The sequence below is a fragment of the Orycteropus afer genome, unplaced genomic scaffold (assembly GCF_000298275.1).
Source record: "Orycteropus afer afer isolate SDZICR_OR568_19922 unplaced genomic scaffold, OryAfe1.0 scaffold00323, whole genome shotgun sequence".
NCBI lineage: Eukaryota > Metazoa > Chordata > Mammalia > Tubulidentata > Orycteropodidae > Orycteropus > Orycteropus afer.
The window spans coordinates 1,907,660-1,919,753 of NW_006921910.1; the positions used below are offsets into that span (position 1 = coordinate 1,907,660).

The 12,094-nt window shown below is 43.7% G+C and overlaps 1 protein-coding gene across 1 annotated transcript in view; it reads left to right on the plus strand.

Moving 5' to 3' along the window:
- Positions 1 to 12,094, plus strand: part of DOCK3 (dedicator of cytokinesis 3) — a 738,119-nt gene that overhangs the window by 581,702 nt on the left and 144,323 nt on the right. The window contains exon 14 of the mRNA XM_007952017.2: positions 3,467 to 3,592. Coding sequence (XP_007950208.2) covers positions 3,467 to 3,592 — 126 coding nt within the window. The remainder of the gene's footprint in view (positions 1 to 3,466; positions 3,593 to 12,094) is intronic.

Genomic DNA, 12,094 nt, shown 5'->3' on the forward strand with positions numbered 1-12,094 from the left:
AGGGAGACAGCTCAGGGGACAGGAGCCCATGGAGCAATGGACACTGGGAAGAGGTAACTGTGGGGAGGAGTTGGGAGGGGAGCTGTTGCATTGTGGTAAACTGTGGTCAATATCATGAGACAAAGTATATATGAACTGATGTATGGAAAGTGAATTTGCTCTGTAAACCTTCACCCAAATCACAATAAAATAAAAAGAACAAGTGAAAGAATGTTGAAATGACCAGTTTTTCTTACATCTGTGTTTACCACAAAAAAAAAAAAAAAAACCTGAAGATAATAAAGCATTTGGTGAATAGGTTTTCTATGTATTTTAAATGGCTATTAACTTTAGCTTTATTTCAGCTGCTAACTAAAAGGTCACTCGTTCAAATCTGCCAACCACTTCATGGTAGAAAGATGAGGCATTCTGCTTCCATAAAGATTTACAGCCTTGAAAACCCTATGGGGCAGTTCTACTCTGTCCTATAGAGTAACTTTGAGTCAGAATTGACCTGATGGCAGTGGATTTGGGGTTATTTCAATATCTTGGACTGAGATTGATTTACCTCATTAATTCTCATCCAGCATTTCCACAGGTGGAGGTGGGAGGGAGAAGTACAGGTTGCTGACTCTCCAGTATTCCATGCAAGTAGTCATTTGTCCAGTTAAATTTTAATAGAACAATCTTTCACCTGAGATGAAGTTCAGTAAGAAAATGGTATGTGTGTGTCTGTGTGTGTGTGAGGAAGAGAAATAATCGAGGGATCATATCAGATCAACAGGAGAATTTTGTAGAATTGGTTATTTTTAAGTTCTTTGATCACTGGGATGATCATAGATAGAATACCCAAATGTTACTAAGGAATTGTCCACATACTGCATGGGTAAGTAGGTGGCTTTTCTGGACTATTAATAGAGAGTGTGTTTCCCTGAGGACCATACCTTACCATTATTTGACATATGTCTCAGTCACCCAGGGTTTCAGAACCAGGAAGGAAGAGCCATAAGTTTTAGGATCCTAGTCCCTGCAGAAGAAGATGGAGTTTTTTATAGCCTCCACTGATGGTTTCTTTTCATTGTTTATGTGCCTGCTCACTTGATCTTTCACGTTAAGTGATGCCCTGGTCCTCTGTTTGCCCTTTTTAGAGACGGAGAGCAGCAGCTCAATATTTCATGGCTTGAGAGCCATGACTCTCCCAACACCTCTAGTCTTTCCTTGAAAGTTATGCTTTGCATCTTGAGTCCAGTTTGGTTGCTCAGAAAGTGCAGAGACGATAGTCAGTCAATGTGTACATGAGTGAGTCCTGGCCTGTGCAGAATGATAAGAGTGATTTTTTTTTTTCCCTTTGCCCTCAAACCATTCACAACTCAACACAACCATTGCTGTGGAGTCAGATCCGACTCATGGCGACCCCTCCTTGGGTTTCTGAGGTAGTATCACTATGGAAGTAGATTGCCCAACCTTCCTTCCGAGGAGTGGCTGGTGGGTTTGAACCACCAGTCTTCTGGTTAGCAGTCAAGTGCCTTAGGCACTACACCAAACCATTGTTGTTATTGTTATTATGTGCCATCGAGTTGGATCCGACTCATAGCGACCCCCACCTTGGGTTTCTGAGGCAGTATCACTATGGAAGTAAATTGTCCAACCTTCTTTCTGAGGAGTAGCTGGTAGGTTTGAACCACCAGGCTTCTGGTTAGCAGTCAAGTGCCTTAGGCACTACACTACCAGAGTTTCCAAACCATTACACCCTCAAATTCTGGAGAACATGAGCATTCTCTTTTATAGGTATTTTCTCTAAACCTGAGCTGTCTCTTAGATCATGGATTCTCATTCATCCAGAGTAGAGATTTTGATAGCTATGTAAAGATAACCACAGATGAATGTGCTGGGGCTGTGGAGGAAGGGCACATGTCTCTCAAAGGGCTGTCTTCTACAGAAATCATTGTGGTCTAGGGGTATGGCCCCCAGGCTTCAGGTTATTAACTAATTGTAGTTTAGTTCACCAAGTGATCAGGCTGTCAAAAATTATTTTAGGGTGGTCAGAATTCCAAATATTGATTATCTGCCCAATTGGAATACTAAGTGGCTATCTTTCAGGGCACTGAGATCCTGGTATTAATGATAGCTGGGACACATGTATAATCCTAGGGTGTCTTGGGGAGTATGAGTTTAACAAAAGCAATCAGATTATTTTGAGGTTCTGTCTGTGCTGCTGGAGAACTATATTTCTTAATGTATACAGCTGTGGGAGTAAAACATTCCTAGTTACTGAAACACTTGTATCTGCCAGATACAGTATCTATGACTCTTCTGTCTTACTTCTTTCTGTTCCCCTCCTCTCCCACACTCCTGATTCCCAGACCATTCTTATTACAGTTCTGTTTCCAGCCACCACTCTTTTGATTGTCCTCATTATCACAATACCTTCTCCCATCATTTCTATAGATGTTCATCTTCTGCTCAATTTCCAAGTTTATAGATCATTGAAACTGCTTCCTGATGACCCATAGATCACTATCTAAATTCATCACCCTGTTAACAGCTAATCCCATGTACAGTGTCTCAGATGTGGCATTCCTAACTCCATCTAGGCTTGACCTCTTATATCTTACAATCTTTTCTAGCCAGGGCTGCAGTGGCAACACTCTGGAGGGATTCCAGGAGATTCTAACTTTGTGCAAAACTCCTGGAGTACAACTTATGAGCCAGAAGCCAGCTCATGTGAGGAAGCATTACATATTCTCCCAAATTTTGAACAGAGCCCCTAGGATCATCTAAAACAATCCAAACTCATTGCTGTTGAGTCAATTTGACTCATAGTGACCCCTCCTTGGGTTTCCTGAAACTCTGAAAATATCTGAGGCAAGGCTTAGTTAGCCACAAGCAAAACACACCCCCTCTTTTCCTTGCAGTGTTATGATTCCCTGCCGAGAGAATGTGATCTCTTCTCCACTGCTGTCTTCACAAGGCATTGTTGAACCAGCATGTTGCTTCATATTTTGATATACTCCTAGCATAAAATACAGTACCTCTTAGCTTGCTCATTTCCAGCTTATGGAGCACTCTGACCCAAAGACTTCTTAAGTCATATTTATTTCTAGTCTGCCTTTGTGTTGTTTCTGTTGGCTGCTCTGGGTCCCGAATTGTACAGTTTTTACAGTTCAACTTTCTCATTCCATATTCACTGGGGAACAAGCAGGCCATAGGCTGGATACTGAAGAACAGAGAGGAAGGTTACTCACTCCCCCAGACCTCAGGCTATATGTAGTGGTCTAGTTCTCTGGGTTATTGAGGTCATCTTCAGTTCTTTTTGCTTTTTAGAATGTTTCTTCAAAATAACTTATACTTTATATATTAACATTTTTCCAGAAAAATGCTGAACTTTGCACACTCTCCAGAGGAAAATGTGACTCTCATATCTTTTCTGGTCCTACATAACAGTGGACATATAGTTCTAAGTAAGGAAATGCTTTTGTTTTTGCAGGTCTTATCATTTCTCTGCAGCTTCTTCGTGGAGACATGGAACAGATCCGGAGAGAAAATCCCATGATATTTAATAGGGGATTGGCAATTACAAGGAAATTGGGATTTCCTGATGTCATCATGCCAGGTAGGTGGAACTGCTTGGGGTGTGATGGGGTGGTGGTTTAGGGGGATGGAGTCTGGTGCTCCTCTCCTGAGCAGGTAGTGAATTGTGCTGTAGAGAAACTTGGCAGCCATTAAACGCCTTCACAACCCATGTCAGGTTGCTGACTGTAGTCCACAGCCAGTGGCCCCTTTGGCTTTTGTAGGCATGTCCTTTTCCACAAGCCCCCACATCACATTCACCAGCACAGCTTGACAATCCATCAGATAGGCTTTGTTGTCTGCTGTGAAGGCTGCACGGTAGGAACCAACACAGGGCTCTTCATAAGGAAGCCTTTTTACACCTTTTCTCTCCTATCACATTTCTTAGAAGAGAATTACCTCACAAGAATCTCTTCTTTGAGGGACAGAAAATACCAAAGTTTATACCTGCAGAATATTCCAATTCAGGTAGGAATGGCAGGTATTTTTCAATGTATCAGACAAAGGTATCAGGAGCCCTGATGGCACAGTGGTTAAACACTCAGCTGCTAACTGAAAAGCCAAGGGTTTAAACCCACTAGCTGCTCTGTGGGAGAAAGATGTAGCAATCTGCTTCCAAAAAGATTATAGCCTTGGAAATCCTATGGGGCAGTTCTTCTCTATCCTATAGGGTTGCTATAAGTTGGAATTGATTCTGTGGCAGTGGGTTCGGCTTTGTGAATAGACTACCTGGCCAGTTTCTCAGGCATGGTCTCATTCCCTTCATGTAATACCCAAAGTACACCTAGGTCAGAAAGTGGGAATGCTTTGACCTTCAGGTGTAGTTCCAGCAGGTCAATACCAGGTGTATGTTTTTTAGTAAAGGGGATATAGGCAGAACTGGAGAAGTGGATCCAAACAGGCCATGAGAGCCCAGAGGACAATAGGAGTAGAGGGAGAAGTAGAGGCATGGCTCAGATGGATAGAAAGTGGTCTCATAATCAGAGGAGATGTGAACAAGGAGAGGGAGACCAAACCAGGCAACTCTGTGTTTGGATGGGTTCTGGGGGTGTAGATCAGCCCTTCCAGTTGAGTTTTAATGATCTGTTAGAAGCTTGTTTGACTTTGTTTAAAAGGCCAGGTCATGCTAGACTGAACTGATTATGTTGTTGTTGTTATGTGCCATCAAGTCAGACCTGACTCATAGCGACCCTTCCTTGGGTTTCCGAGGCAGTATCACTACGGAAGTAGATTGCCCCATCTTCCTTCCGAGGAGTGGACACTCTAAATATCACCTATTCGGAGTTCCCTAAGTGCTCCCTAAATTTAGGTGCTTCCCTAAATCCTCTTGTCAGCAGTATTTGCCAGCATTACCCAAAGGGAAGTGTAGCCTGAGCATAAAAAAAGGCCCATATGATGGACTCCAGCTGCCTCTGGCCTCCCAGATTACACCGTTTTGTTTTCTCCTGCTCTCACTCTCTCTTCATGGGCACTAAATATAGAGCAAGATGCTGTGAACACCCTTCAGCTTCTGTTCATACACACAGGAGGGTCTTTTAGATGGGAAACCCAGGCCACTCAGTTGATTCCATGTTGATTTTTAAATGTTAAGGAAACATCTTCTAATGAAAGAGGGCCCTATCTGAATGTTGTAGAGATGACATCCTCGCAGATTTCTTCCATGCTGTCTTGACACCATTCCTCAGCTCTCTTTGGGCCTGGTAAGCAGGAAAGGCATATTTCCTGGCTTCTTGAAGATGTAACTTTGAAGAAAGAATGCATAGATACCAAAGTTGAAACGGTGATCTTTTTAAATTTAGTATCTAGGCTTATGTAGAAGGTAATGTATTCTAAGAGAAGGTACACTTGAAGCCCTTCCTTTTTCTAAGAACTTGTTTGTCTAAGATTTGGAAATTCCCTTTGTATTAGCCTTCACAAGGAGCTCTGGTGGTGTAATGGGTAAGTCATTTGGGTGCTAAACAAAAAGTCAGCAGTTCAAACCCACCAACCGCTCTGTGGAAGGAAGATGGGGCAATCTACTTCAGTAAAGATTTGCCACCTTGGAAACCCAGTAGGGGTTGCTATGAGTCAGAATCAATTCAATGGCAGTGGGTTTGGTTTTTTATTAGCCTTCACACACACATGAGATTAAAACCGAGTGAGCAGAAATTAGAAAGGAACAAACTTCAGTCGGATATGTACTTAAGCAAAATTTTATTTCAAGAGTTACATTGTCAAATCCACATCCATGGAAAGAGATCTATTTGTGGCACTCTCTGTATAGGGACACAGCTTTATAAAGGACTTCTACATATACTGGTCATGACTGTGGAAACCAGCAGTGTTGGGAATTTGTGACACAAGCTGAGATTAAGGGGGTTTGCCATCTCCTGGGCAGCTAACAGATCATCACATGATAAGTCCCACAAGACAGCCACTGGGTAATCCTGAGACGTCTAGGTTGGGGCTGTGAGGGTGCTGCTTTCTGAGTTGTCTGCCTTTGAGGTGCTGACTGCTGTAGCTGATAGTATGGATAGATTCACAGGCAGAAAGCAGCCCTTTGTGTATTATCTGTCCACTTCTCTACCCTTCCTCAGTTTGTAGAGAGAGTTTAGCTCCCCCTTTGCACAGATGACCAGTGTCAGGCTTGTGGATTGAAAGCAACTGGCAGCCTCTTAGTGCACCCCAAGATGGTATCCGAGTGGATTTGCCATCCTTAGGCAAGGTGATAGAGCTGGCCCTGCAGGTCATGATGGAGCAACCAGAAAAATGTGCAGGAGAATTTTATGTTATCATCAGCCTGTCTTGGAAATAATAACTGACAAGAAAACTCTTGATGAGTCCTGCAAGCATTGGCCACCCCTCCACCTACAGTTGGTCTGCCCTTCATCTGTGGGAATATTGTACCTGGGCTGCAACAGCCCTTCTCCCCATCTCCCTACTCTCACAGTGCTGATGTGACCAAGTTATGAGAAGCTGCAACTTTATCATCTTGATACACGGACACATGAGGAAAGAAATTGTGTTAGTAGCTGTGAGTGTTTCAATACTCAATAAATCTGAGAAACTAGAGTAACTGGGAATTATAATTACTGATAAGCTATAATCCTTGTTTTCAAACTACCCAGCATTTGGCAGAAACTGCCAGATACTTATTTGGAAAGTGTCTTTTTGTCAGATGGTCTGGATAGGCCTTTGTCAAAGCATATTGGCAGAGCTGTAAAAAAGAGTTCAGACAAGCTCTAGCCAAACAAATATACAGCATACCATTTCTAAAACGATCTGCCCTGTGTCTACCATTGCTTTCTATTGGGTGGGAATGCTTTCCATGGATGCTGTGAACAGGAGATGTGCTTCTCTGCTCCCACCTGAGGTCCTCCCAACACAGCTGCCCAGCTCTGCTCATGACCCACAGTAATGAGCCAGAAGCAGCAATGGCATTGCTGGTATTCTGGGAGCCTCCCTGCTGAGTGGCAAGCCAGGGCGGGGCATGCTAACCAAGGAAATATCATCCGAATTATAGATAAATGAACAGATTTGGGGATTTAAGCCATTTTTTGAGGCTGAGCACATACAGCCTTTCATTGGTTGATCACCATATTTCTGTGGGTATTTGCTCCTTCCCTCCAAACTTGTTTTAGTTCAGTACAAAAGCCAGTAACTAGGTAGCGCACTTTTAGTCCTTTTCTAAATATTTTTCAAGATGAACAGAAAAGACAGGAGCAGGACAGGTGTGCCAGGTAAAAGAACAGAAGTTAACATTGTTCCTGTGGCTCACATGTCAGAATTAGAATTAGCCATGATAAAACTTGGGGGGGTGGGGAACACCTCTAAGCCAAAAGACTGTAACTGAAAGGAATAATTACGAATGATTGAAAACCTCTTGCTCAAGAAGGGGCTTCAACCTTCTCCCAGCCTTGTCTAGGCTAACAGAGATGTGCCACCACCTTTTACATCCCTCTCTAATTTTTAACTTTCCTGGAAAGTCTCTGCCCCAGGGTCAGTGGGAGTACAGGGCTCTGTGCCAGTAAATGTTTCAACCTCTTTTCTAATCCTTGAGTTTCTAAGGTTATCAGTGACGGTGTGTGATACGGGCCAAGTTTCATATTAGTCGAATGATCTTCTTTCTTGTCCGAAGAAGTCAGTTCAGTTGGCCCTGTGTTTTAATATTAAATATTTGATATTAGTGTAGCTGATGACTAAAGCTTTCCTAAAGCAGTGGTTCTCTTATTTGAATGTGCATCAGAATCACCTACAGGGCTTGAAAAAACAGATTGCTGGGTCCATCCCAAGAGTTTAGATTCAGTAGGATTAAATTAGGGCCCAAGAATTGGCACTTCTCATACACTCGCAGGTGATAGTGATGCTGCTGGTCTAGGACCCTTTGAGACCCATGTCCTAAAGAGCATTCTGCTTAAGGGATGCTTTGCCCCTCCCTGAGTTAGACCTGGGGCAAGTGCTGTTTCTCTCAGGTTGCCCTGAATTTGCCCATTAGAAGGCAGCTCTGCAGACTTGGCATCCCTCTACGGGACCCTCTGACTCTTGCCCTTGTGCTCAGAAATACACTCTGTCCTTTGCTTTGATCCCTAATTAAAAAAAAAAAAAAGTGCATGCTTCATCACTGACCTGTGAGTGATGTTTCTTTCTCTTTTCCTGTTTGTCTTAATTGTTCTTGTTTCTCTCTGTGCTATCCCCTCATTCTCTCCCCTTTCTTTCTGATGCAGAGATGAAGATAGTTGGGTGTAAGTTTCTGCTTTTGTGTGTCCTGTCTGCTTATTGCCTGCTTTGTTCCCATCTTCATTTGTTTCATGGAATGTTAAAATACTGGGGTGGGGTGCCATATACATTATTAATCCTTCATCATCGTCATCTTTTGTGGGTAACTGACAAGATGCAAAAAGAGAAGCTACCAGCCCAGCCTAAAAGATTTCAAAAGGCCTAACTTTAGGTATTCATTAAGAGCCAAGGAAACTGAGGAAAGAATGGAATGTTTAGAAAACTTGTAAGTTGGAGGTGAAATAGAACAGGGTATAGAGACAGGACAGGATTTTTATGAGACATAGGCTACTCCCATTTAAAATAAAATGAATAGTGCTTGTCCTAAGCCACAAAAAATCAGAAAGCCTCTCCTTTCAGCTCTCTGGAACACAACATATGTGAAGGGCAAAAACAGACTTGGCTTTTGGAAGAAATCTGTCCTCAAGGGAAGTGATGACATGGTTTACCACAAATAGGTTCATAGGACTGTACTCAGTGTCTCAAAACTGACGCTTTGGCAGTATTGCTAAGGAATAATTTAGGAATGGTCACTTCTGGTTCCATAAGAGGTTGGAAGAGCATCACATCCCTGGCCCAAGAAAGGAATAACCATGTATACTGAGGTCACACTATGCTCACACCTGACATCCTAACAGAACAGAGGACATCACTGACTTTGTCACAACAGAAACCAACATACCTACTCTTCACTTATTGACATGGTTAGGTTCCAAAGACTAGGTGGTGGTGGCACTGGTTGGTGGTGGCACTGGTTGAGGGTTGCCCACCACCTCTGAAGCAGCAGGGGCCCACCATCACCTGGCCATGCTCCAGGCCTCTGGGCAGACCTCCACACATCACCTCTCCACCTTTCTGCCCCTGAGACAGCCTCCGCAACAGGTAGCTTCTGTGCCTACAGAAGGTGAGGCCTGGCTATATGGGCCCAATGAAGGCTGTGGAGGTGCCACAAAGACCTCTTAGGAAGAAGAGATTTCCAAGCCCCCTGCTGACTCCTGTGGTCCAGTCTCCCACTATCTTCTCATGGCCCAACCACCCTGCCTCCTGCTTATAACCCACTGACTCCTCCACCCTACCTGGGAACTGCCAGCAGCCCAAGCAGCCTCACTCCCTCTCATGAACCTTGCCCTCCTCCTCCCACTCTTGCCTTGGCCCCTCATTAATGGGCAAAGTAGTAGGATAGTAGATTTTTTCCTATATTCTCAAAAATGTGAAATGTTGGATAACAAGATGGTAAGTGAAAAGAAAGTGTGGAAGTATAACACTAAGACATAGTTACAAAAATAAAGAAATAATCTCTCCTGGATAAATTAAAAAGTCCTCCTAAAGTGGTTTTTGTGCTTTTTGTTTTTGTTTATGTTTTGTCTCTTCCTCCTCAAGAAAATGAACACTACTTTAAAGCATTGGTCATGTGCCCAAAATTGTCCAAGCTTAATGGTAATTAACTTCACTGCATCTCCATGAATATTGTCAGGAGATATCATTCCCAATGGCCACCTAAACAGGCCACTGTGTGTGCTAGTTGAGAGCTAGTTCCAATTTTATACAGTTTTAAAGGAAAGAGTGCACTATCCACTGAAGCCCCTTCTAATCCTACCTAGAAATAGGCAAGGTATAAGTATTAAATACTACTATCCTTGACTACGGGAGCTCTGGTAGCATAATGACTAAGACACTTGCCTGCTAACCAGACGGCTGGCGGTTCAAACCCACCAGCCACTCCTCGGAAGGAAGGTTGGGCAATCCTACTTCCGTAGTGATACTGCCTCGGAAACCCAAGGAGGGGTCGCTATGAGTCGGGGCCGACTCGACGGCACATAACAACAACAACAACAATCCTTGACTACAAAGCCTCCTAATGTGTGATGTAAGTCCTTTGTGCAGAAGGAACATGAATATAATAAATAATCCAAACAAGACTGGGTGCCCAAACCTGAGTAGACGGTCCTGGTTGTTGTTGTGTGCCGTCAAGTCGGCCCCGACTCATAGCGACCCCTCCTGGGGTTTCCAAGACAATATCACTATGGAAGTAGATTGCCCAACCTTCCTTCCGAGGAGTGGCTGGTCAGTTTGAACCTCCAGCCTTCTGGTTAGCAGTCAAGTGCCTTATGCACTATGCTACCAGAGCTCCTGGACCATTTCTACCGGGCTGGAATTCCATTTAGGCTGGAAACATATGATTTAATGGCCCCAAAGCTCAAAGTATGCCTTGTATATCTGTCAAGAAGTTCTCTTGCTAACAGATACTCTGGGACCTGAGCTGGACCTCAGATGTTCTGAAGCCTTTACAATAACTGATCTCAGAGCGATCTGTACACACACTGTAAGCTTTGTTTCTCTACAGTCATTCTAAGATGTAGACCTTCAGAGGGTCAGACCTGGCCACTGAGGCAAGTGGTTCTCCTCCACTGCTGGATACCATGGCTGTGGTACATGGCAACTCTATCACAGTACTCTTTACCCCCCTAAGATTCCTGGTCAATGAACAGCACTGTTTCACTCTAAGATATCTCCTTTCATAAGAACCCCAGAGTATTTCAGGTGAATCTGTGCTGTAATATGATGGCTCATATTCATTACCCTGCCCCGTCCCAGCAGCTATTTGTGGTAGGTGCACAAGAATCTGGACTTTTGATGAGTAGTTACAGTACAGTAAAGTTGTTCTTCATAAATAAACACTCCAAGCCATGAATAGAAAAACTATAGCCCACTGGAGATCTAGCCCACAGCCTGTTTTTATATTACCTGCCAGCTAAGTTTTTTGTTGTTGTTGTTGCATTTTAAAAGAGTTATAAAAACAAAGCAAAGAAGAACATGTGACAAGGACCTATGTCTGTCTGGCCTTTTACAGAATGGCATTGCCTACTCTGAGTACCCATTCCTCTGAACTGCACCATGATAATTGGCACTGGCTATTGTGTGAGATACACCACTCATCTGTCACTTTGTCATACTGTGGTGGCTTGCATGTTGCTGTGAGGCTGGAAGCTATGCCACCAGTATTTCAAATACCAGTAGGGTCACCCTTAGTTGGACAAGTTTCAATGGAACTTCCAGACTGAGACAGACTGGAAAGAAGGATGAGGCCATCCACTTCTGAAAACAGCAGTGAAACAGTCTCCTATGTTACTGGAAAACTTTATGAATAGCAGTGAAACATTGTCTGATTTAGTGCTGGAAAATGAGCCCCTCAGATTGAAAGGCACTCCACTCACTAGGTAATGTTGTCAGGAGGGCTCAGTCCCTGGAGAAAGATATCATATTTGGTAAAGTAAAGGGTCAGCAAAGGAGGGGAAGACCCACAATGAGGTGGATTGACACAGTGGTTGCAACAATGTGCTCAAGCATGTGAGGACGGTGCAGGACCGGGCAGTGTTTCATTCTGTTGTATATGGGGTCTTCCGTGAGTCAAAGCCAACTCAAGGGCACCTAATAACAACGACATTGTGTGAGAGGGACAGGATATTTATTCTGAGGTCCTTTTACAAGAACAATCTCATTCATCTTTCCATTCAAGAAACTTTGCTGCTTGTCAGCCAACCACTAGGTTCTCAAGGATATAAAGCACTGATGATGCTGTGAGATCCTTCGCCAACCACAGGAAGCAAAGGGCACTCAACAAAGGAAGGCAGGGCTGCCCTAAAGAGAGTCTATCATCAGGCCCGCCCTGAGCAATGCCCGCTCCCACCCTCTGCAAAAAAGCCTCTCTTTCCCATACCCTTCCCCATACTCCTTCATGCTGCGTAAGGGCCACCCAGCCATGAACCCCAGCCAAACTTCATTAGTGCCC